The 25,973-nt window shown below is 49.1% G+C and overlaps 1 protein-coding gene across 2 annotated transcripts; it reads right to left on the minus strand.

Moving 5' to 3' along the window:
• Positions 1-248: 248 nt before the first annotated feature.
• HID1 (HID1 domain containing) lies at positions 249-25,309 on the minus strand. Of its 2 annotated transcripts, XM_042833041.1 has the most exons (20): positions 24,762-24,833; positions 24,149-24,480; positions 19,391-19,540; positions 18,155-18,325; positions 14,618-14,731; positions 13,033-13,139; positions 12,533-12,649; positions 11,583-11,805; positions 11,130-11,186; positions 10,893-11,033; positions 10,399-10,489; positions 9,598-9,749; positions 8,313-8,391; positions 7,504-7,668; positions 6,162-6,389; positions 5,562-5,695; positions 3,703-3,783; positions 3,178-3,269; positions 2,777-2,935; positions 249-2,327 (listed from the first exon to the last, which is right to left on the minus strand). In XM_042833041.1, the coding sequence occupies exons 2-20, from the start codon at positions 24,398-24,400 to the stop codon at positions 2,264-2,266; spliced, it is 2,577 nt and encodes an 858-aa protein (XP_042688975.1). In that variant the 5' UTR covers positions 24,401-24,480; positions 24,762-24,833; the 3' UTR covers positions 249-2,263. The 2 variants fall into 2 exon arrangements, with proteins under 2 accessions (XP_042688975.1, XP_042688976.1); XM_042833042.1 differs by lacking the exons at positions 24,149-24,480; positions 24,762-24,833 and adding an exon at positions 25,157-25,309.
• Positions 25,310-25,973: the final 664 nt, after the last annotated feature.

Raw genomic sequence — 25,973 nt, forward strand, 5'->3', positions numbered from 1 at the left:
TCCTGTTCGATCCAGTTCCTTTTCTGTACCTTTCAAGGCTGTTACCTTTGGTGACGTCTCACGCTGTAATCACAGAAATGGACAAAGTGCACAGTTCAGGCTCATGTTTCACAGCCTGATCTTCATCTGTGAAGCAGAAATTCCATGCGCTGCAGAGGAAGCCAGCACGCGGTCCCATAGCAGCACAGCTACTCAAGCAAGAGATAAGCAACGTTACAAACCTCTCTGTGAAAAAAATAAGCCATATATTGCATGTTTCAGATAATCTTTATCTTTCACTTGTAATTAAGCAAATAGTTTACAGTGCAAGTTGATTTTCACAGAACAAAGATTAGACTCCAAACACCAAGAAAAACAAAAAATGTTTCCAAAGGAACTCACAAAGAAATAAAGCAGCAAAGATGGAAGAAATCATAGGAGTCAGTAGATCCACAGATAGGGGAAGAGGCAAGCACATGGGACACAAGCTGTCCCGCTCTGGCTGTGAGGTGTGAGTGCCATACAGTCAGAGGCCATCCCCACCAAATCACATTCTTGTATACGAGAGATTCCTACTGAAACAGAGATCTCACCCTGCTGATAGCCAAAGACTGCATCAGGATGAGTGTAGTGCTAAATAACAAAGCGGAGTGGAGATGGAACAGGGAAGAGGTGAGGAAATTAACCTCTATTTCTCATATTTCTTATCCATCAGAAAAACCATCCAGGCTTTATTTCAGCTTTCAGCTGCCCTAGGACTGCAGGCTACTTTCAGTGTCAGAAGTGGAGAAAACCACCTGCCTACAGACCAGCAGGTGCTGGAGATGAAAGCCACGTTGCCGTCACTGTAACTCCAACACTTAGGGATGGGCTACCAGGAACAAGACTGCACACCCTCCCTTACACAGGAGCGTAAGACCAGTTTCCACAGAGTGATCTCGCCTGTCTGTCATAGCCTAGAACAGCTGATGGCCCAGTGACACCCAAGGCTGAGGACTAGTGCAGCACGGATTAAGCTTTGGTGAAGAGGTCATGACAGGGCCTTTGGCATTGCCTTGCCTAAAGACCTCACAGGCCTAAGGCAGCAGCCCCTCTCCACAGAGCATACGGTTTGATGACTCCACCTACCAATGTGCAACTACATGCTGCTGAACCATGCCAACAACAGCCAGTCTTCCACTGCTTCCTGCTCTGCCTTCCCAGACTTTCAAGACCTCATGTCTTGGTCACTAGCAAAATGCCCAGAATATCAAATTTTGCCTCAGCACTCACTCTCCACTCCCCAGTGATATGAAGATGCTTTTCCTCCTACAGCTTCCAAATTCCTCCCACAACTTCCCTGAGAGCCATCCTCAATTTCTGGCTTCAGACAGTAGTGTGCAAAAGACCCCTCTGCTCCACAAGCAGAGTCAGAAGGATACAGTTCCTCTCAAACCCAGGTGACAGCGTCCCTTCAGTCAGCTGGTGAAGTCCAATAGAGGCTAACCATCTCTTCTCCTTGTTGCCGCTGAGCCGGTCCATTCCCTCCTGTACGCTTATGAGAATCAAATCCAAAGTGACACACACACACACCACTGCAACACTCGACCATGAAGGACAGGTTGCTGGGCCTGGAAGCCAAAGAACACCTACCAGACCAGAGTGCCACCTACTAAAGGACTTCTTCAAGCAGCTTTCCAGGAAAGAAGTAGAGAGATTCAGAGCTGAGACAATTTTCTTCCTTCAGTAACTTCCTCTTTCATTTGGATTGGAAAGATTTCCCTACCAATATACAACTGCAACATCAGGGAGACACCTGCAGTCACAAGGTGTGCCCCAGAAACACTGTGGAGCCACTTGAAAGTAACTACCATTTCCAAACCCCATTGCCTGCAGGAATAGCAGCTTCTCCCTTGCACCCAACTTACAGTTAGTCTTTTCAATTAAATGCTGACACTGACCAGGGCAAGGACAAGGTCAAAACAGTTTCCAAACCAAATCCAGGAGCAAAATAATAACAGAAGAGCTAAGAACAGTCTGACTTCTAGTGCAACCACAACAATGGACAATCCCTTAGACATCTTTCACCCGGGGTTCAAGGTGAAGGGTAAAGGAAGAGAAGTGAGCTGGGGGAGGGATGTCCACACAGGCCCCAATTAAAGCTTTAAATGACAGGGAGGTAAATGGAGTGATTGTCCTTTTGGTCTCCCATCTGGATGTGAAATGCAGGAACAGCTGTGATGAAGCAGCACACAGCAAGGTCTTTAGATCCAGTGTATTTCTCTTAGTAGAGGTAAGTGCTCTCTTAGACTCGCTGAATTTCAAACAGCTTCACATCTGTGTCATACCAGATAGGGGGATCCACGTTCCTAGGAGAGAAAGACAAGATCTACTTTACTCTCTGTGGCTGGGTACATGGAATTCAAATCTTGCAGCCAGGATTACAGGAGCTGGCTACACAGAATGCCTTCAGCTTTGCAAAAAAGAATATCACTGGTTGAGACAGCGGCCCTTAAATGGATGACAATATCTGTAAGATTGCACAAAGGCAAAGCTTTGCATTAAATTGTCACACCATCCCCTCTAAGTTGCAGCAGGGAATAGAAAATCCACAAAACCCCGATCAAGCATTACTCCCAGACCAACTTCCTTCACATCTCCCACTCAACCTTCTGGACCTAATTCACCCTATTCTTTGCTAGAGGAAAAGCATCTTTCTGTCCTCTAAACAAGAGATAATCTTGAGCTGGCCAAGTGCCTGCAATTCTCTCTAGAAAGCCTGGAGAAGATCAAGTCAGACTGCATCCAGATGGCATACCTCAAATAAATCACACCCCACATGTAGGTCCGGAACCACATGGCAGTGCCTGAGTTAGCCTGATACTTGCGAATGAGGATGGGGTGAGGGACTGGCAGCAGCCCCACCAGCGTGCCATGCTGCAAGAACTTGAGGATCTCTGACTCATCTGTGAGACCCCTGTAAACAGACAGAACAGGAATATAATTGGCACGTCCCACAGAAGCCACAGAACTGCCACAGCACAAAGTGTAAGTCTAAAGAAACACACACTGTCAGACCATGGCTATCAAAAACAAACATCCTCTCCACTGACTAAGGAGCTGAGAATGCATCAGAGAAACAAGAAGTCTGACAAACAAATTAACACCTCGGCCAACGCTGCAAGGCTTTCAATTATACTTCACAAGGAAAGTACTTACTTGTCAATGCAGATCTTCTCCACCTGAGGGACCAGTACCTGTAGCAGCCGCATGATGGTCTGCAGAGGAAGCTTTGACTTCCAAGACATCACCTGTGAGCAGCAAAGCCCACAGAGAAATCAGTGCACTGCATGAGTAGTTTTCCCAATGTACCTCCACTGTTTCTACAACAAATTATGTTTACAAAAATCCTAAAGGTGATGGATGAGCTGAGCATAAATCCTGGAGCAATAGAATTCAGAGCCGCTCAGTGAAACTACTAGGGCGTCAGTTTAACAGATAAAACAAAATACTTCTTTGCAGCTGATCACACACTTCTGAAGCTTTGACCAAAAGTTGAAGACCCTCCCAAAGAAATGCGTTACTCAGAGGAAGTCTTTGCTCTGGAAAAAGGGAAGGTAAATTAAAAAAACAAAAAACAAAAACAGAGAAGGAGAGAAGAGGTTTTTTTTTGTGGGTGGAGCAGAAGTAATTTCTGTCACAACTCTTTCTTGTTATTTATTTCATCTGTTCAGATTTCCTTACCCAGTCAGGCGTTGGGGTCCACAGCCCACTGGAGGATGCACTGGAGAGACGCCTTCGATCCCGCTGGGGATGTGACACTTCCTATCAACAAACATTATTCAAAAAGATAACCAAGTCACACGCTGGAGCAAGAAGGAGAACTCACTGTCTGCTGAACCAATTTTTCCAGAGCACTGCTGGACAAGACAAATCAGTCTGTCCCCAGAACAGATCAAACCCAAAAGCCTCCACTTATTGAAAATATTTGCTTTGACGCAGTGAACTTCTCAGACCTCTGTACACTGAGGTACCCCTCTGCACTTCTCAGTGCCCTTCTTGGTACATTCTAAAGAGTGTTACTCCAAGGGTGGGCTCTCAGCAACTCCAAAACACAGCCTCTCAAGGAACAATACTCTCATGCCCCAAAAAGGAACACCACTGAGTGACCTTCCAAAGGCTCTGGCCAAAAGTTCACAACTCATTAATGTTTTCTTCTCTCCATCATCCCAGTTTCATTTCTCTTGGATAAGAGACATCACTACCACCTTGACTCTCAAGGTCAGCCAAGGAAACATCCCAATATTCATGATGGAACAGAATGAAAGCCCTTTAAAAATCACTATCAATCTCTGCACAATGTAAACACGAACAGGCTTTTCCCTTTGCTATACAGCTTGACCGTTCATTACCACCATCTGCACCTGACTTTTCTACTAAACAAACAGGATCAGCAATTCCTTCCAGCAGCTGCTCTACACCTCCACACTTGGCGTCACAAGGACGTCACTGCACACTCATTCACGTCACCTCTGCAGCCAGAAACAGCAGCTCTGGGGCAGAGCTGTGCTGCAATCCACTGGAAGCTAACAGAGCTCTGCAACTGGGGAACAGCTCAAACCAGCTGCTGGACACGTAATGACCCATGATTCTGTTTAAGAGGCTGCTGGAAGAAGAAAACCCTTCTCCTTCAAGTTCTCAGTAAAAATCTCCCTTAATGACAGCATTAACTGCACACTTAAAGACATCTTGCTGACCATGTTCCTTCAAGTAGCATCAGGGAAGGCCAAGAGGGATAACTAAAATGGATTCCAGGCTATTCAAGAATAATGTTCATTCCAGTTTATTCAAAGACTAGATGGCAATATTATTTTGCAACGTCTGCAGACGAAGCCTTACTGTTTGGCTTCTGCACCCTGTCCCCATCAAGATTCTAAAGATAGAATTCATAAAAGCATAAAAACCTTTATCTCCTTCAGATCACTCTACCCTCTTCCTCTTTTCACATGTCTCCCACAGCCTTACCTCCATCCCAGCTGTCACCCAAAGGCTTACAGCCAGCTGATATATTTAGGAGAGGTGACATGGAATTACAATGAAATGTGAGGGCGCTTCAACATTTCACAAGAAACATTTGAAATGTTTATGGCTGATAAGGGAATTACATTGCAACAGATGAAAAAAGGAACTTAAGTCAGCCATAAAAATGAGGATCCTAAAATTCATCCAATGTCTCTTATTAGTTCATTTAACTCAGTAAGTTGGAGTCAGGACAGAACACAAAGAGACAACATCATTCAGACAGTCCAAAACACCACAATCCCTTGAAACAGCTGCAGGCAACCAGAGGCGCCATTCGAGCAGCGATGTTTCTCCCAGCAGCACATCCCACACCCACTGCTTCACTGCCCTTCACCTCCCGTCTGCTTTATGGCACCACAGCAAACATTCAGACACACAAAGAGCAGTGCTGTAGTCAGGAAGGGCAACTATCCCTGGGACCACAGATCTACACACACAGACACACAAGCAAACTCAGCAGGGAGGACCAGGACACAAAGGTGCTCCCCTAAAATGCCTAAACAGGCAGTGCCTGCCCTTACCCCACTCCAGGGCTCCCCATCGCTCGCAGCAGAGGGCAGGTTACCCTCTGGCAGAGGCTGTGAAGACTCAGGCTCCAGCGAACGCATGGTCCCATCCTCCGACACCTGTGACTTCTCCGTGAGCTTGTCAATCCCTGTGTTCAAAACACAAAAAGCTCGGAAGTGCAAGTGAGTTAAATATGCCTTTCTCTGCCCTACCAAGCACAGACACTCCATGCATCAGCTGTAATCTGAAATGCTCTCCTTTCAACAAGAGCAGCAAGATGCAGGCTTGATCTCATCGCCCCAGAGGAGTTCACCTGCCCCTCGGAAAATACTCCTTGATGCAACAGGGACATAAGTTCACATGAATACTGTTAAATTGAAGCAAGAAGTCAAAATTATGAGAAAAGGTCATGTAGACACTAAATCTGAGACAGCATTTTACTTTGACCTGCCCTCAGCTTGGATAAACTGACCTAAAACTGAGACTGAAAGGCAGTAAGTCATTCACAGACGTAAACTCTTAATCTCTTCCCACACCCAGTGAAAGGGTGAGTCCTCTGTACCTTGCAGCGAAAACAAACTTTTCTCCTGTTACAAAGATAAACCAGTGCTGACCTGGAGTAGCCACCAAACTTGTCTTCAGTGTCCCCGGCTCAGCGGGGGCAGCAGGACGTGACCCCTCCATGGAGGCTCCGTCCTGGGAGTTGGTGCGAGAAATCGGCTCCGGGGATTTCTTCTTGCGCTGCAGACCTTTCTGGATGGACTGCGAGTCCGTGGGTAAGTTGGCCAGCTGGTGAAATACATTCCGCTTGCGGATAACAGCGTACACCAAATTAGAGTTCCCTGGGGATTACAGTCACAAAATGAGCAGAGAAACTCAAACAGCTCTGCCAACACAGCCCACCTCGCTGGCAACACGAAGCCTGGCTGTTGAGACCTAGCAAGCTCACAAAGGCAACGGCACAAGGAAGAAAGAGCAGAGTTCCGTAAACTTCTATCCATTATAAACCATAAGAATATCAAGTTAAATCTTGCCTAGGTTGGAAGGTTGACAAGAAACTGGTTAGAGAGCGATATTGAAACATGTGAGAAAGAAAATGACACTTTAAGTCACGTAATACCTGTTCTGGAGGAAAAGATTCAACATTTTCCACTTTCAATAAGAAGCTCACAAAGTGAGTCAGGGGAGGAGAAACAGGAGAGTCAGAAGGCCCCAAATCGCATAAGCTCTACAGTAGCTGAGAATGAAGCCATCATTCAAAATGCAGTATAAAATACAGTCACAAAGGCTGTTTCAGGATCTGGAATCCACCACTTGCCAGTGTTCCAGCAGGTAAGAAGAGTGACTCCTCTTGACATGTGGTTTTAAAGCAAAACATCAAATTTGAGCAGGGAGAAGAGTAAGAGCTTCTAGCAGGCTCAGGGACCTCACTCCCATTTCCTGGAGCAAAACCAGTCATGCCTTTAGGGGGGAAAGGATAAGGCACTTCCTGGAGAGGCAGTAAGTGCTAGAATTTTCTTTGGATGGAACTGTTTGGCCTTCAGCACCACAAGTCTGACAGAGCAGAACTGACAATACTGTCAAACACATAAGGAGATGAAAGTTGTTTTGCTCCCTCAACTACTTTGTTGAGCAACACGAGCAGTTTCACAGCAGCATCCAGCCAGTTAGTGTTAGAGCCTCACGCACTCCCTTCCCTTTCTCCTTCCCCTCTGTCCATCTCATTCTATGGACTGTTAAGGCTGAGGTTATGCTGACAAATTGCTGCCACCTCATTTTGCCCTGCCCCAGCCCTGGTTACCTACTAACCCAACTTCTTGATCCCAGACAAGTCTCCATGTGGTTGGTTGCTACGTTTCTTCCCCATTCTCGTTAATTTGGACTTTTTCTGAATTTGCATATAATGTTCTCTTGGACTAAAGTAGCGTAAACCCACTGAATATAGAAGTTTCTTACCATCAAATTGGTACTGAATTATGTTGTTGAAAACTTCCAGCAGGAAGAAAACGAGATGGTGGTTCTGGACAGCAGAGAACAAGAACCAGGTGGTGGAGAAAGCCTCCAGGAGATGCAGTAACTTGTTAGCAGCCACCATGGAAAGGGACTTCAGGTACGGAGACACTATGGAAGGCAAACATGAAAATTAGAGACAGAACCAGGAACCCACACAAAAACACCATTTAAAACATCACTTTTGCCATCTCTTCAACCTGCACTTCTGGGAAAGCTTCACGAAATGGCTGAGCCTAACAGGGTTCTACAGAAACGTTTCCAAAAATAAAAGACTCTAAGCAGCTATATGGACTAACAAAAGAAAATGTTTCTGCCTTCAGAATTTCTCGTGGGGTTTTACACCGGTAATACACCAGGGCTTACATCCCTTCTGAAAATCTTGCACAGAGCCACCTGAACATCTGTAAAATCCAAGGGAAGACAGCGTCACTGTGGGGATGTGGCACTCCCTGCTGGAGAAGAACAGCACTGCCAACGCTGTCAGCGGGCTGGTAGGAAAATGCCTCTCTGTCACCCCGGAGTGGCTCCAGGAACCCTGCTGTCATCCTGCCCCACCTGACAGAGCCCAGGCAATAAACCTGAAGACAGGTCTGATCTGCAGCAGGCACATCTAGCACGGGATAGAAACGGTCAGCTTCCACCAGTGGTCACCAACACTGGTGAACGTTGACTGGCACAGGTAGGAATGCAGGCAGACAGAGCAAGAGCAGCTGACCCTTCTATGGGTTGCTACTCCTTGCAGTAGTGCTTACCGTTCACAATGATGGTGAGCAGGCAGTCAAAGAGAGGCTGCAGACGCTGATGCCCACTAGTTATGATCTTATGAAAGACCTACAAGCAGGGAAAAGAATTCTTGAGCAAGGCAGAACCTTACTGAAAGCACCCTCTCAACCAAAACCAATGCCACCCCCACACTAATCGCTTCCTGACACCATTCCTTCCTAGGCAGGGCCTTGCATACTCCACAATTACACAGGTGGAGAAGGCTGCTCTCACTGCAGACTCGTGCTCCAAGAGCACAAGCTTTTATTTACAAGGAATCCTTTGGGGATATGATTACTGTTCCACAATACTGCAAACAGAAACTGACTGAGCTGTTCCAAAATGCAGCCAGCCCAGGACAACAGTAAGTTACCAGGAAGTGAGAACTATTTTCACCTCCAGTGGATTTTTGGCTCTGAACCTGAATGACAGCTGCTTGACATACCAAGGAGCTAATGACCATGTCTGATTTTAATGCAGACTTCCAACTCCAGTGTTTGTTCTATATTTCTTAACTACACGCTTAGAGGCATGGAAATATTCAGCTGCCCCACAACCCAGTCCAGACATTTCCACTTTTGGCTTTCCCACCTCTAGCAGGCACACATACAGAGTACACAGCATAATGAAAACACAGATGATCTAAAACTAGTGAAATGTAATAGCAAAACATGTAGCATTGAGAACAGTTCTGGTAGGTGGATTCTTCCTCCTCCCTCTAGTGGTAATCTCCTTTAGAAAGTTTAATCAAAAGCTGCTGAGAAATTCCTCCCTGACAAATAAGCACCAACATGCCAGAAGAATACTGCACAGGACCAGTACTGCAAAATGCACAGCTGTGTGTTGGCAGTACTGGGGCCCTCATCACTACTGACTGCAAGATGAATGAACCCAAAGCTGTGGGCTGAGCTTGGTAAGGACACTGCTGTCCTCATTCTGTCAAACGCGCTCCATGCAACTGCGGTTACTTGGGACGGAGCCAGCAACACAGTCAGATTTCCTGCCTTCAACTCTGCTAGAGATCATCCATCCACCCCACTGCACCAGACTCAGAGTCCTTTAAACACCAGTTCAGCTCCATCCCAGACCTCGCTCTTTGAGATCTGCACGACACGTGCCCCCTCCTGACACATCACCTCAGCTTAACAGGGGATGATGAACCACCAGCGTTTGCATACACCCCACACGCTTTCTAGCTCAGTGGAAGAGTAACCTATGAAGGGTCAGTAACAAGGATAAAGATGGAAAGAAAAGAGCTCCTAGAGCTATACTCACTATGATGAGCAGATCCGCATGAGTCCCTGTGAAGACAGGGATGTCCATAGGCACTCGTACAGAATACGGCTTGTTCAGTCGCACCCCAAAGTTACGCTCCCCACTGAGAAGCAGGAGGATAAACACCCCGATGTGCATCAACCCCACTCGTGCTGCAGAAAAACAGAACAAACAAACATGAAAAACAAAACCAAAAAACTATCACACTGGTGCCAAAGGACTGCTGAAAACAGGAGGGCAGCGAGGAGCAAGGAGAAACACAACGGGACTGAAAGAGAAACCAGACACCAGAGTATCTTCATAAGGAACATCCCACACACAGCTCCTTCAGTTGCCAGTACCCATGTCTGCCTCACGCCTGTATGGAGCCAGTACAACACAAAGCCTCAGGTAGATTATGCTCCTTGTTATGTTCTTGACGTAAATTACTGTAGCAGGAAATATCTGACTTCTTCTGGCAATCCAGTATGGTGTTATGACTAATTTAAATCAAAGGCAAGAGAAAATTGCTCATTTTTTCCTCCTCTTCTTAGGATCAGGGAGGCAGCTTTTGACATAGGAACTCAAAAAGCATTAGCACATGCTAAGGATGTCCCTTCCATGCGCTGTGCTGTAGACATGCCCTGATTTCAAGTCCATTACAAACACACATCTAACTGAACTACTCCCCCTCATGCCTGCAGAAGGCATGTAACATGCCCTCAAGCAGCAATCTCAGTGGTAGACAGGAAGCATCTTAAAAATATTTTAGCTCAACTGATAGGCACAGATCATCCCAAATAATGAAAATAACCAACTTACACTGGTCTGCTCTGGCATCATTGAGAAAATACAAGATTGGGACAAGGATATCCAGAACATCACTGCTCTTCAGCACAAAGAAGAGGAATTTCTGGGAAGAAAAGATTTCAGGCAACCTTAAGAACATCTGGTTTTATCCACCATCCAGAGGGCTCAGGCCAGGTAGCATCACGCTAGCCAGTCTCTGACTCACATCATAAAGGCTGAGATATGCACTAACACTTTATCTCCATTATCTGTAGCTATTTTAACAATTGCTCCTGCACTTGGCTTCAAGCAGTGACCTTCAGAGCTGCAGCTCCTCTCACCAGCTCTCCCTGGAGCCCAGACCACCAGTCCCAGCCCACCACAGAAGCAGTGCTGCTGGCAGGAGTATCACAGTCAGTGCTCGCTACCTGCCCTGGGACCTCCCGCCACAGCTCCGTCCAGCCAGAGCCGCACCAGGCTCTGGGGATCAAGCAAGGAGGGATAAAGCTCAACAAGCAGCTCCATACCTTGTTGAAGTCACAGAGTTTCCAGAAGAGAACAAGAAGTTCCTGATGGAATTGGATCTTCTTGGCAGAGTTTGGCAGGTAGGTCTGGACCAGCGGGTTTGATAACAAACGGGCCACTCCTTTCAGGATGAACTGGAAATCCTGCCAACAGACCGGGAAAGAGACTGCGGTGGGCCTGGGGCCAGCTGTGCCAGCATGAAGTCAGACAGGAAGTAGTTCAGGACTGGAGCACCTTACCTCCTCTCGATGTATTCTTGAGAGGTAATTCACAAATAGATTGTCTGGTCCTGGAGGCTGTGTTCAAAGACAATGAATGAAATGCTTATGGAATTGCAAGATTTAGTCAGGGGCCAAGTGTAACCAGTAGCTCTAGGGGCTCACATCCCTCATTTAAGCTTTGCTCTCTGAATGATCCGGTTCTAAACGCTAGGAGACAGAGTACTTCCAGAATCAGTAAACTCAGGGAATTTTTACTTAAGTGTTCCTGATTTAAGTCAGTGACCAAAACCTTCTGGTTTGGTCGCCCATTGTCGCTTAGTGTCCTACAGGAAAGGAAGAGGACTGGACCAGAGACAGCAGTCTAAGGAAAGGAACACTGCTATGCCCTACAGATTATCCCTGCATTCAGTAAAGGCTGGTATAAGAGGGTCACAGCATTCAGGAAAGCAGCAAATACCCAGGGTCACTCACATCCACATCATCCATGGCCGTGCCAGTAGTTGTGCCATCCACTGTGGGACTTGAACTGGTGGAGCTGTCGTAGTCCAAAGTGACAATCAGCACCTGGGCTGCCTCCTCCACCAGGGGCTCACGGTAGTCAGAGAAAAGCAGATGATTGTAAGGAATCCCATAACCCACCGGATCGTAGGCACAGACGACATTCAGGAGTGAGGTGAAGAGGGGGAGTGCATGTCTGGGCAGGAGAAAACATTCTCAGAAGGCAGAAGCAGGAAGCAAATGGTGCTGCCTTGGGGAGAGACAGGCATCCCTCCCCAGGCTTTTGGGATCGTAACAAAAGACGAGCACGTTCTCTATCCACCCAATTCTAATCTATGGCAGTGACCAGTGATTGAGCAGCACAGGAACAAGAGCTGACACTCATCTCCCACTGGTTATCTGGACTAGAGCTAAAAAGAAAAGGAAGTTAAAAAAAAAAGACCACGTGGCCTCCCAGAGAAATCCCATGCAACAATATGAAAAGAGAGACAGGATCTTAAAGCTCTCCATACTCATGAAGACCAAACTGTGCGGCCCCTGATGGGCACCTGAAAGTCCCAGAGGAGACGATGTCACCAGAGGGCAGCATTCACCTGCCACCACCACCACAGCGACTCAGTGAAGTGCCACACCACCATTCCCACCAGGGAACAGGATCTACAGCAGGGGAATGCATCTGCCTGTCCCACATGACAAGGACCACTCCCACATCAAATTTCAGCAATCACCTCGCTCAGTTTTGCCCTTTGCTGGTGAGGAAGGTTTATCACTAAGCAGAGATGCTAATGGAGATGTGAGGAGGACATGCCACCTCCAATAGCTAGGGGCTGTTGTCCAAGTCCTATGGCCACCCATTACCAATGTACTCCTTTGGAAACATTTCAGTCTATTTCTCCTTCTAGCACTCAGCTTTACACCCTCACCTGTTCTCAGTAGAGCAGAAAAACTGCACCCAGGGGTTGGTGTTGCTGCTGTCTGAAGATGGAGGCAGATACATTGCCTCAGAGAAGCAAGTCAGCAGCAGCTTAAGCAGCTCTGTCCTGAAAGAAGGGAAGAAGAGGCCAAGTCCTGGACTGAAGCTCAGGAGGTACAATCACCACAGCAACATACAAGAAAAGCTCAGTCCCATCTAAGAAGTACTTCCTATAGAAAGCTGAGTCCATTTCATCAGCAGCATTTCATTCATAAGCACCGATCATTCTGACCGTTTCTGTCACAGACACTTCAACTCCCCACATCATACAACAAAAAGCTACTCAAAACACAACCAGTTTTCTCTTTGCTGCCTGAGATGATGGATTGGAAAGGGGCAAGGGCCCTGCAGAAGTCACAAGTGCCTCAAGAAGCAAGGAGAGCCCATCTCCTCAGACACCCCCAATCTCCTGACCCAGCATCTCTCCATTCCATTTGCAAACCCTCTTACCTATTCAAGTCATGAATGTAGTTAGGCTGTGGAGAGTGAGCGAAGCCCACTCCTGCCTCCCAGATGTACTCACAGCTGTCAATGGAGTGGATATCTTCTGCTGTGTCCTATGGAGAGAAACAGGAGGTCAGAGCACAGGCAAGTGCAAGACTTGACAGTGGTTACAGATATCCAAGGCAGTTCAGCTCCATGTCAACAAGAGGAGAAAACCAGCAGAGATGCCGAAGTTGCACGCACCAGCCTCACTCAGACAGCACCTACCCAGGCACTGGACACCACGCAGAACAAGGTTTTTGCTCCAGCATGCCTAGGCACAGTGCTAGCCACTACAAATTGGCACCCAGCACCAAAAGATCCAGGATATGTTTTGTTCTAATTATGGGATATATCGCCACCTCCCCTCTTTTCCTCCACATCTCGCGAAACACAGCGCAGGTCAGGGTTTTCCCTTTGCATATCAAGAGCATCACATGGAGATACAGTACCCACTCAACACCTCCACCTTATCTCAGAAGGCATCATACTGAAGCAGCAAATTACCTCCAACTTATACTAAAAGTGCATGATGCTGTGACTTGCTTCTCCAGTGGGTAAAACAAGAAGGTAACTGCAAGTATGTTCCCTCTTCCAGTCAGAACCCTCACAGCCCCTTGCCAGCTACCAGCACGACTCCCAAACTCATGCTTTGTAGCCTGAGGAGGCAAACCACGACAGCCTGTCCTTCTCTGTCATGGCCAGTTGAGCTTAGGTTGAAGCAGCCTTGTGGAGACAAGAAGCCATTGCAAACCACATGCTGACCCTCAAGAAATGACTGGAAGCAAGGGCCCAGATGAATATAATATACTTGCATCTTTACTTAAGTTTAACTAAGCAAATTCTGCCACCAACCTTTTTTCCTCCCTGTAGCTGGGGAAAGCAGACCAGAGGACAGTTTTTAATTGCTCTGAATTCCTGCTGCATAACTTTCTTCCCTCCCACAGTGGTAATGATCTCACTGAGGGCAACCAAAATGCGCTTAGCACGCCAGCCACAACTCCCACAAAACCAGTATGCTGACAGCAACTACTGCTAACACAGAACCAACTGCAGCCTCCTTGACAGTCCTTGCTTTTCCTGCCTCTCTACTCAGCTCCTACACAAGTTGGAGCTCACCCACCATCAGGTTCCTCATCCAGCTCCTCAGAACAACTCTTAGTAAGACTGAAGCACCTAAGATCTCCCTCCACAATCAAACTGACAGTGAGAGGAACAAGATGCTAAAGGTCCCCACTCTACTGGAAACAATAGGAGAGCAGATGTTTGCCAGCATGACCACGTTTTCCTGACAGGCAAGCTGTAGTGCAGGGAAAAACACTTGTCTCCCCAGCTGACATTCACCCAGCTATCCCAGAACACCTGTTTTTGGAGACACAGACACCACCTGCTGAACGCTAAATGCTGATCAGTGTCAGACACCTCGCGTTCAGGCTCAGTGACTCCATGTTTTCCTGCCTGAAGATTTGTAAGGAAGCTGCTGGGGTCTTCCAGAGTCCCCCGTCACGCAGCTAATCTATCTCTGTGCAGATAACCTCATGATTCAACTCACCACCGTGCTTCTCCGGTGGCTTTGCACAGTGAAATCGGGACAGAAGAGCAAATCTGCAACAGCAAGGAGCAATGACTCAGCCAGCGGCCGGGCATTTTCATCATCTTCATCTCCCTAAATGTAAGAATTGTAAAAGAGTATTGTTAGCACAGGCTTAGCAAAGATCATACATTAACACTATTAAACAGTAAGAGAAGATGCACTCTCTGTGAATACACAATAAGTTACAGAGGAACTAGAGGGAGAAACATGCAAAACCCACTCAGGAGAGGCAAGAAATTCCCCCCTGGAGAGTGATGCCTATATAGGAACAAGGTCTTTAACGTGACCAAACAGTGGATAAAGTACTCCAGCCTACAGCTCTCAAGGAAATAGAACAGCAGCACTGCACACTGCCACGTGGAGATGCATTGCTTACGGAGGAGGAAAGAAAGGAATCAGTACAGAGAACAGTGTTTTACAGGAAATGAAGAAGGCAATTTGCACAGTGCACAGAGACAGCAATAGGAGGAAGGCAGGCAGCAGTGTTAACTGTGTAAAACCACTCCAAGTCCTGCATGGGCTGCCCAGAACTGGAAGCCACAGAAGGAGAGGTGGTGCGCAGCTCAGCAAGGAGCCACCTCAGCCTGCCATGGCAGAGCAAGCACGACAGCAGAGGGATTTTGTTGTCTCCAGCATTCAAAGCAATTACTTCAATCATGAATGGCTACTTCTCTGCAACCATTGCCACAGGAAACCCTGCCAGATCCTGCCTGTCAAAGAGCATCCTGGCTAGCACACCTTTTCACCACACAGGTGCTGCAGGGAAAGACAGGGAGTGGGAATGGCAGGAGCTCATCCATCTCTGCCAGCCTGCACATGACACGCAGCGCTGCAGTCACAGCAGGCAGCTACCCAAGATAACAGTCTTGTGACTCTGACGTCTGCCTCAGCAACTGCAGGGAAGACACCGTCAGACAGATCCCGGATGTAAGAAGCCCAGAGAGGACAGATGAAGCCATCAGGCAGCAAAGATGCTTCTGCCAAGGCTAGAGTTAAGGTCCAAGGGGACTTCTCAATCAAGAATGATCTTTGCTAACAAAGTCTCAGCTGCCAGAAAAAGTCCCCACAGGCTCTATGAACCACAGCATCCAAAAAATGGGAGACACAGGAGCCAATAGTTCTCAAAACAACAGGGAAGGCACACAGTCTTCCAGCAATCTCTTGAAAGATTCGTGTCTTTTTAAAAAAAACTGTCACACATCCTGATCCTAAGCACAACATAACCCTAACAGTCCCGCTCTAATCCCAGCAACCTGCTTAGAATCACAGAATCACCAAGGTTGGAAAAGACCTGTAAGATGATCCAGTCTACCTACCACCAAAATTCCTCCACTCAACCATGTCCCTCAGTACAACATCTCAACGTTTCTCGAACCCTCCAGGGACGGTGACTCCCCCACTCCCTGGGCAGCCCATTCCAGCACCTGAGCACTCCCTCACAGAAGTACCTGGCACAACGTGAGGCCGTTCCCTCCCGTCCTACCGCTGCTACGTGGGAGAAGAGGCTGAATCCCACCTCACCACAACCTCCCTGCAGGCACTTGTACAGTGCGATAAGGTCACCTCCGAACCTCCTCCTCTTCACACTAAACGATCCCAGCTCCCTCAGCCACTGCTCATAATGCCCGTGCTCCAGACCCTTTCTGGTCTGCATCCACCCACACCCATCCCTCAGCCTTTACAGGAAGGTCCCGTGCTCCAGGACCTGTGCAACTCATCACTGCATCATGGGGCAGGCTAAGGATAACCACAGAGATACGTACTAACTGTCTGAGCATATCATCATCCTCTTTAGTTCCAAGGCAGAAATCAGCTTTCAGTCAGCAAAGCAGCTGATTAGACAAGACCCCACCCTTCCCATGTTCTTGGGGCTTTATTCATCATCCCTTGCCAGCAAGCTCAGCTGCTTCCTCCGGACACTCAGCCTGTAGGAACAGCAGCTTCCAGCAGGGGAGGTAAGAGCTTTATTAGTTTGTTTCAAACTAAAGGTCGAGCTCACTGTAGTACACGTTTCTCGCAGGCCTGTATGCAGGGAATACGGGGAGAGAGATTTTATTTTGCTGAGATGCAGTAAGGGAAGAGTGGTCCCAACACGCTCCAGGTTGGAAAGGGCTTAACAGCACCCAGTGTGCGCCCGCAAAGCTACCTGGCAGGGCCCAGAGAACAGGGAAGTGCAGAGAGACTCAAGAGAATTCCTTCACAAAAGCAAGTTCTTTACAGCTAAAGAGCCTAAAGGCAACTATATCAGAAAACAAAACACTCCGCTCCCCAGTAGCAGCAGTGAGAGAAGAGGTAGTGGCCTTAAGTTGCACCAAGGGAGGTTCAGGTTGGATATTAGGAAAAATTTCTTCTCAGAAAGAGCAGCGATGCAGTGGCACAGCTGCTGCGAGGAGGGGGGGTCACCACTGCTGAGCGGTGCTCAGAACCATGGAGATGTGGCACTGAGGGACACGGTCAGTGGATGTGGTGGGGATGGGCTGACAGTTGGACTAGGTGATCTTGAAGGTCTTTTCCAACCTTAATGATTCTGAATGAGACTGAATGATGGGACAATGTGAACCGCAACAGCTCCTCCGGCATCCAGCAGGCATGATGCATCAGGAGGGCTGCACTGGGCTGGATCAACTTGGGGTGACCTCACTGCTCTCAGGCAGAGGAACTCTCTCCTCCAGCTGCTGAACAAGGTGGAAGAGCAGTTGTAACAGGCAGCCTTGCTGGCTCAGGGCATCAGACACCAGGTGCTTCTTCCCAAAGCAGCAGGATCTAGCAACTCCATAGTCAATACTCTCCAGTACTCTCAGCCTCTGCAGGGATCAAAGGTGGACAATCACCCTCCCAATCACACAGATCACACAGCAGTGCTGTTATCAAAAGCTTTCTTTTCCCCTTGAAGTGGCCTCGGGCAAAACAGATTAGAGGTAACAGGCAGAGATAGCACCAGGTTCGTACTGTACCAACCACTGCTGATTTCCTATAAACCGCCTCCAAAACACTGCAGTACACGTAACATTCAGGGGAAAACACGTATTTCAGCACAGTCACGCTGACCTGCAGATTCAGAAACTTCCAGGAAAGCACTCTTCATGCATAAAACAGTAGCTGCCAAGAGAGAAAGCAGGTAAACATGTATTTCTAGCCTACCTCAGCTATGCTTTCAACGGTATTCCTCTTACTTGCAGAACACGCTAAAGCATTTTGTCCTGATCCTTTTCACACTGATTTCAATTCACACTTTCCATGCTGGAAAAGCCATCCCTCACATACCAGCTCTCTCCTACACACCCAAGTGAAATCTTCGGATGACACAGCAACCTGTGCTGAGCAGAGCAGCTGAGAGGGGAAGAATACCAAGAACCAAAGAAAAGAAACTGACTTAGAAGATGCCACCTAGTTTCTGCATAAACAGAAATAACAACCAGTGCAGCTGTCCTCAAATGCTCCCTTGCTTCCTCCCGCTCACCCTCCAGAAAGGAGAATAAGTGCCAAGAGACAGACCCCTCCTCGGCCAGCCCCAGGGACAGTTGACCAGAAGAAACCTCTCCAGTCTGGGTCCTCAAAGATGTAAGGCAGGATACGAGTGAGGAGCCGGCTGCAGTTCAAGACGATTTGTCTCTCCTTCTCTGTGTGGCAGCCGCTCTCTGCTCCCTGCACCAACTTCTCCACAGCCTGCAGGAAACAAAAGGCAGGTAGCATTAGCATCGACATGAGCAGAACCACACAGCTCTGACCTGCTGGTGACACCTTCACACAGATTTATAAGCACTGCTTGGAATCCCTTTTCCCTGAGTTCAATAATACAGCCTCCATTGCTGTTTGAAACACTGGGGTAAACAATCTTAGCCAGACCTTCTTCAATTTCTTCTGTTCCAGCACAAGAGATCTGACATGTTAGGGTAACCCACACAGCACATGCTGCATGGATAGAGAACCACAGCACCTGTGGGCTCCCTCCAGCACTGGAAGTAGATATAGTACTAAGGGTTCACCATGCAGCTTTTTAATTCCCGGGGTCGTATTCTCCACTTAGTTTCATAGCAGACTGTCTGGGTCACTGACTCTGCTAACTTGCGTCACTGCCTTAATGGGCATGTAAATGCTGTCTGCACACTCAGCCCATCCACGCACAACTCCATGACTGCGCGTAAATATTTTTCCAGGCACATTTATGACCCTGCACAGCAGGGATGTAGGCTGAGTCTCCAGCCATGACTGCAGATGGCATCTCAGCCATGCTGCTCTGCTCTCACAAACACACAGGGCTGCTAGGTCCAATGTCACACCATGCTTGGCAAAGGTCAGGGCCTTCAGACCAGCAAAAGTCTGCAGGCTGCTCTGACCACAACATCTTACAATCTACAGCTCCCAGATACACAGTGCTGCAGTGATCAGGTCTCCCAACACAACCAATTCCAGCAGGGAGAACAGCCCACATTTTAGCCTCACTTTTTGTAGAAAGAAGACACAGAGCCAAAGGAATTACTGTCAGTTTAGATCGCCCCAACTCTTCTTAACTCAGAAGCTGCTGCTTGTCAGAAGCTAGGAGACAGCACAGGGGAAGAATTGTGGTAAACTGAGAGGCAAGACAGAGTTATCACTGGGCGCAGACAGGAACAAGCAAGTGCAGTATGTAGTGCAAGGAGACAATAGGGCACCAATCCCCACTGGGAGCCACAGGACTCAGTGAAGGGACACCTCCTTCCAGCACAGCACTGAGGATAATGCCATCCTTACCTTATAACACAGAGTCGCCAAGTTGGAAGGCGATTCCTCTCTCACTGCTCGGATCTCTGCAGCTGGCACAAGGGCAAAGACATCCTGCACTGAAGTGGCTGTGTCTGCCCAGAACTGGTCCCAGAAGGCATCATCTGTTGCCTCCACAGGCTGTGGAGAGACAGACAGAGCTACAGAGGCAGAACCACCATCCCATGAGTTCCAAACATCCGTGCAACTGGATCAGGGATGTGACCATCGCCGCAGAGAACAGAAGAGGACAAATAAAACAGCATCACTGATTTATATTCCAGATTTTTTAGTTACCAGAGCCAAGGCTTCTGGGACCTCCCAAAGAGACCATTCCCACAGCACTGGGGGTGACAAGCAAGACATTTATGTGACCAAGCGCATCAGACTTGGACACTCCATGTCTTCCACAATCACAACACATGCAAGGCCTCAGCTTGGCTGCAAGCCGGGGCACATGTGCACAGTTCTTGATTAACACACATGGTCTAGGCTGCTGTCACGTGCAACACACACAACAGAATTACTTCTGTTGTAACCAAAGCCTTGGGGAAGCCATTGGGGATGTCCCACGTTAGGGCACAAACACAAAGAACTGACAGACCCACCTGAAAACACTCAATAGTGCAACTGAGTTGATCTTCCTGAACCAAACATTTACTGGTAATTGGACTCAGGGCAGCCAGTGTCAGCCACAGTCTTACCCTTAAAATGCCCTAATCGTGCAGTCGAAGTGGAAGGAGGAGGTCAAGACAAGCAATCCAATTAGGGTCACATCCATGGACTAAGTCTGTCCTCTCATAGCTGGGAGCAGCCCTTGCTCCATGATCCAGCCTCTGCCCCACAGCAGCTCTGCAGCAAAGAGCAGCTCTTGTAGGTGATGATAATCAGCACTGTGCTGGGTCTATCACATCGGATGGAAGAGGGGTAAAACCACAAATGCATGTTTAACTTGAATTATTCCCAGCTCCACATAGTAGGCAGAAAGCATGTCTGCTTCTGAGCTGCGGTTCTTAACGCAGCCAAGATGCCACGCTGGAGAGAACAGCTCATTCACAGCTCTGATGCTGAGAAGCGTTGCATTTCTCCCCTGTATCTGAATGAGAAGAGACGGCATCACCTGAACCCACAGAAGGTGATGCGTCATCACCACCGGAGGGCAGCAAACGAGAGGAGCCAGCAGGCGGCTGCCAGACTGGTGCAGCAGGTTACTGCCCTCAGGCTCTCCTCCTACGTGCTCCTGTACCCGAGAGGCTCATGGCTCATCCCACTCCTTTCTGCCATGCAATGAATCAGCCTGAGCCACTCTCCACTCAAAACCAAATCCACAAGTTAAAGCATCTTCTCAAACACTGTTCTGATGCTGAAATCCACTTTATTTTATTACCTGGCCAATAAACCAAATTCCCACCAAGCCCCTTTTCAAGAAAGAGACTTTTTCTAAGGGATCCAAGACAACTGCTCCTCAGAGGGATCTGCAGGACAGCCAAGTGCCTCCAGCCGACTTTCAGCAGAACTCAACTTCCTAAGCAAGCAAGAGAGCTGCACTACCTTGCAATCTGTGCACAAAACGCCTAAATGGAGAGAGGAGAAAAGCTATTTGCAAGTCAGATCTCTAATTACGCTCCTCAAAAAGAGTCAGGTATTTGGAAACACGATCTGTATAACGCAGGAAACATCCTCCACTCCCTACATCCCCTTCCAAACCGGGCACCACAATCGCAGGGCTAATTGCCATGTGCACCTACTGGCTGCTTGCCACAGCCACTCCCACCGACAGCAGGGAGCAGCAATTGCTGCTAACAGAAGATCATGCATAAATAATGGCTTCACTCTCATCTAGAGGGGAAGAAGAAAACCATTTCCCTCCAATGTACACAGAACCATTCTCTGACCGTAGCTTCCTTGGAGGCTGAACACAGCACCGCTCTACAGCTGGTAGCATGACAGCTAAGATGGATTAAACAACTCTGTCTCCAACGAGAATTACATGGAGATAGAGCAGCAATCACCCGAGCCGCAGCGTTGGATGCTGCAGCAGCAGTGCCTGCCATCTTGGCAAGCAGGTTACGCTAAAACACCATTTCGTTGCTTTTTAATAGCTGCATTAAGTCATCTCCCCATCCAACAGATGGCATCCCATGTACAATCCTAGGATTCAGTACTGACTCACCCACAGCCCCCCCAGTCTAATTAACCGTCTGGCATCATAAAGCTACTTGATGCACGTAATATTCATCTCCTCAAAAGAACACGGGTGGACGTTTTAAAGCCGACTGTATTCTGCGTAAAGCATTTCCAGAGATCTGAACATCCATCTCCTCGTGCTGAGCTCACCCAACAGCCTGCGCCCAGCACACAGAAAAGGGAAGTACAGCGACCTGGAACAGCCTCATTCGCTGATCACCTGCTGCTTGAACCACGTCTGCACCAAAGGAAAGAACTGACTGCAGCACTGACTGCTGCTGTGAGCACAGCAGGCAGCATTAAGTGGATGTGATGTCTTACAGTGGACAAGGGAGATTTTTATTTTTGCCTTCAGTTCACCTCGACAAGGCTTAAAGTCCTCCTGCTTGCACGCTGGCTACACAAAGGCAGAATCAGTCCTGCCGACACTTCCAGACTTCCCCAGATTTCCAGACTTCCCCAATAGTTATAAACCAGGGGTTTTGGATGCTTTAAAACACGCCATCCACACATACTGCAACAATCAGAAAAGGAAGCCGTGTGAATTACAAGCATTTTGCCAAATACTGACCAGCCCTGAACAAGCAATCCTAAGCAAACAGGATACATCGTGGGAAGAAAGATCACAGCGCAGTGCTGACCACTTCCTATAAACAGGAAAAGGCCCAAAGCACCGCCTCCCCTGCTTGTTACTGTCCTCAGCCCAAAGCTGTTATCACCTCCACTTTCACATACAACTCCTCACTTTTCACATAACCCCTCACAAGCTCAGGCAGAGTGAGCATTTGCACCCTCCTCCCACCCAGGCGTTCTCTGCACTACCCCTGGACACCCAACACCTTCTTATCCAGCACCCATTCCCAACTGCCCCTATTGGAGGACCATCCTCCAGTCCTCACTTCTTGCCACCATGCTGACCAGCCTAGACCTCGAGGCACGTGGGGTAGGGACTACCATTCTTCTGGGACTCGAAGCCCTAATTTCTGACCAGGCTTTTCCAGACAGGACTGTACAAACTCGGGCAGTAACAGCAGCGTGCTCCTTTCCACTCAAATGCGGCAGAATTTAGGGCGCGGCACCAGACTGAGCCCTAGGAGATCAGGCAGCCCTGCAGGGAGCGTGAGGCAGCGCAGGTACCTCTGACCACCTGCTTGTGAGCCACTGTGAAAAGCAAAGCCCGAGGTCAGATTTATTCAAAATGTTAATAAGTAGCAGGATTTCATTCTTGCTGCCAAGGACAGCAGCTCCACACTGCTCTCAGTGCAGAGTGATTTTTTTTTCACAGGATATTTGTGCCAGCAGGGCGGAAATTGAGGAGAGACCCCAAACAAGTCTTTTGCCAGGCCTCTGCTCACAGCAAAGGAAAATGTGATTTGTGGAGTCCTGGCATTGAAAGCCCAAGAGTCAGATATAGTTTTGGTTGTAAAACAATAAAGTCACTTTTCGTCAACCCAGAAGACTTACATATTTGAATACATTCAGAAATAGGCTACTCAGAAACTAATCTCTCTCTAAGCATAATATTTACTTCTATCAGGCTCAAATTAACAGCACGTCATAATATTGCATTTGTGCATCAAGGAGAAAGAAAGAAATCATTTAATCCTCAACTAACTGGGAAAAGCAAGCACGTTTCCCGCAGCTTCAGCTCCATGCCCACCACCCACAGCCCACACGTCCCTTCACCTGCCATGCAGGCAGCACTACTGGGGGTGAAGGAGAGCCCACACATCCAAAATGACAGGGCACACCTGTTTTACTGTGAAACTGATTAGGAATACTCTTATAGAAGTGGGCAACATACAGAAATACAAGCATCATGTAAGAAAGCCTTTAAACCCCTTTTTCTGCCTGTGACCACTATCATACATTTGTAGCATAAACAAATACCTTTCCTCTGGTACCTTTTTCATCACTGACATTGCTCCGAAATCGCTCTGAAGTGATTTTTCTTTTTTAGTGTTTTTACATCTTCAGAGTTTCTCTTTGGCAACTGAAAATCAGTTCCACCTTTTTTGCCCACCCTTGGCTTGACTTTCAAGATCCAGGCTCCACATGTGCTACAAGCACTGAAGCATTACATTACTGACAATTTCGTTTGTTGCTTTTTGTTTTTTTTTAACGTTCATGTGGAACACTCATTTTAATCAATGAAAACTTATAGATTCAAGAAAAATTAATTACGCCAACTCCAAACTTTCACCAGCGAGCAAAACTGCGTTCTGCTGGACCGCTTCCTCCCCTCAAAAGCCTTCCCAAACGTGGCACAGCACATTACTTAGCTCCTGGTTTCATTTTACCCAAGATCTGACAAAAATCTGTTTGTCCAGTTACCCAATGAAAGACTTAAAAAACAAAACAAAACAAACAAACAGACGTTGCCGAGACAGCAAAGTGCCTTTTAAGTTGATAGTCCCGAAGTGGGGATTTGACTCCGTCCATCGCTGCCGCTCGAATCCAGGTCCCCGCGCACCAGGCGGCTGCACGCCCGGCCGCGCACACCGGCCATGCGAACAACGGTGCCCTTCTGCGCTGAGTAAACATGGGAGCGCCAACAAACACCTCGCCTTTTTTCCACATGGCGCTCAGGCTCACGTAGACACAAAGACGCGAAATGAATCCGGACCAGAACGACACCGCTTCTCTTCCCTTTACCCAGGGCCCCTCAGAACCTTCCTTCGCGCACACGTCAACAAATGGGGGAGGGGAGCTCTGCCCCCGGCTGGCACCAGGAGGCACCGCCTCGCGCGGGCTGAGCTCCGCGGGCAGCAGGTGCGACGATCCCGCCGGTGAGCGCAGGCGCCGAGCTTTCATCCGCCTGCCCCGGGCCTCCTCGGTAAGCGCGTCCCCCGTAACAGAACGGCCCCGCAGATCCGACGGCACCCCGAAGCATTCTGGCAACCAAAAAAGACTTGGAAGAATTCCTTCAGGTTAATTCACCCGCTTCTCCGATTCCGTGGCGTCTGCTCTGAAAAACCTGCCGTGACGCTCCCACAAACCCCCGCCCGCAGACGCAAGCGGCGAAGGCAGCTTTACAGCGCGAAGCCTCTTCCAACCCTACCTTCTACCAGCCGCCCCGGCCCTCACTCCGACTTCTCGCAGACCCCCTCCCCTCGCCCTTCCTCTCTTTCTGCCCACACCCCGTTCTGACGTTATTCCCCACCGTTGCCCCTACCTCCTCCACATCTCCGCCTTCGCACGGCTGCGGTTACGGCCCCTCGGCCGGAGGCGGCTCAGAGCAGCGCGGCCGTAACGCCGACCGCCTCCCGCCGCGCTCCTCCACCGCAGCCTGCGGGAGAACAGCGCTATTCCACGGGCCGCGTGCGGAGACCGCTTCCGTGCGGAGAGCCGCCCCGGCAGCCCGGCTGGCAGCGTCCTTTCCAACCAGCGTCACCCGCAACGGGCGCACAAACGCCGAGGGGATCGCGCGGCTCGGTGACGGCACAGCCTGCCCCGCACAGCCCGCCGCCCCGCAGCACCGGGCCGCCGCGGGGCTCGGGCCCGCCGGCCCTCGGCCGCCTCAGGGAGGCTCCTGACATGGCGGTCCCCCCGCGACATGGCGGCCCTCACCTGTGTCTTGGTGGTGAGCTGGATCACGGCCTTCCTGAAGTTCAGCTTGGAGTCCGCGCTGCCCATAGTGCGGCTGAGGCCCGACACAGCCTCACGCCGCCGTTCCGACTCGGCCCGCCGCCTCCATCCGTCCGTCCCGCTGTCAAACCCTCGCGGATCGCGGCTCCGCCCCTCTCTCCCCCCCTCCCCGCGCTGCCGTCCCTTCGCTCCCTGCCCGCCCCTCCATCCCCAGCTCCTCTCCCTGCGCGCCGCTCTGCCGATTTTCCCTTCCTCCAAACCTCTCTCCCTGTCCCCGGCTCCCTCTGCCTTCTTACCCGCGTCCTTTTTCCACTCTCCACCCCCTTCCTTCAGCCCGCTCTCCTCCTCACCCATCACCCTCTGCCCATCCTCGTTCTCTTCTTCCCCCTGAAGTTCCCTACCTGAGCCGAGGACGTTCTGTAGCCTGTGGGCCGGAGGCGTTGCCCCGCACTGCTCACCGCTGCTTTTACAGCTTTGCTGTTTTCCGCCCCGAGCAGACCCGCACCCACAGCAGCGCTCTGCAGGGCGCTGAGCTGCAGCTCGGCAGACCTCATTTCTTAGAGGAAGGCAGAACTGGATGGTGTTGCAGGAACGCACGGCGCTGGCCCGCTAAAGCAGGCGGTGGGAGCTCTCACTTGTTGGCATGCAACCGGTACAGAAATCACGCAGGATCGACTACATCGAGTGACAAATGGAACCACCCAACATTTCTCTCTTATTCCTCGTGTTATTTTCCTCCTCCATTGCTGCACACGAGGGCCAAGCACCAAGCATCGCTTTAACCACGCAGGGACCCTCA

This window comes from Centrocercus urophasianus, unplaced genomic scaffold (assembly GCF_019232065.1).
Source record: "Centrocercus urophasianus isolate 14NV4802_14NV808 unplaced genomic scaffold, USGS_Curo_1.0 seq_40, whole genome shotgun sequence".
NCBI lineage: Eukaryota > Metazoa > Chordata > Aves > Galliformes > Phasianidae > Centrocercus > Centrocercus urophasianus.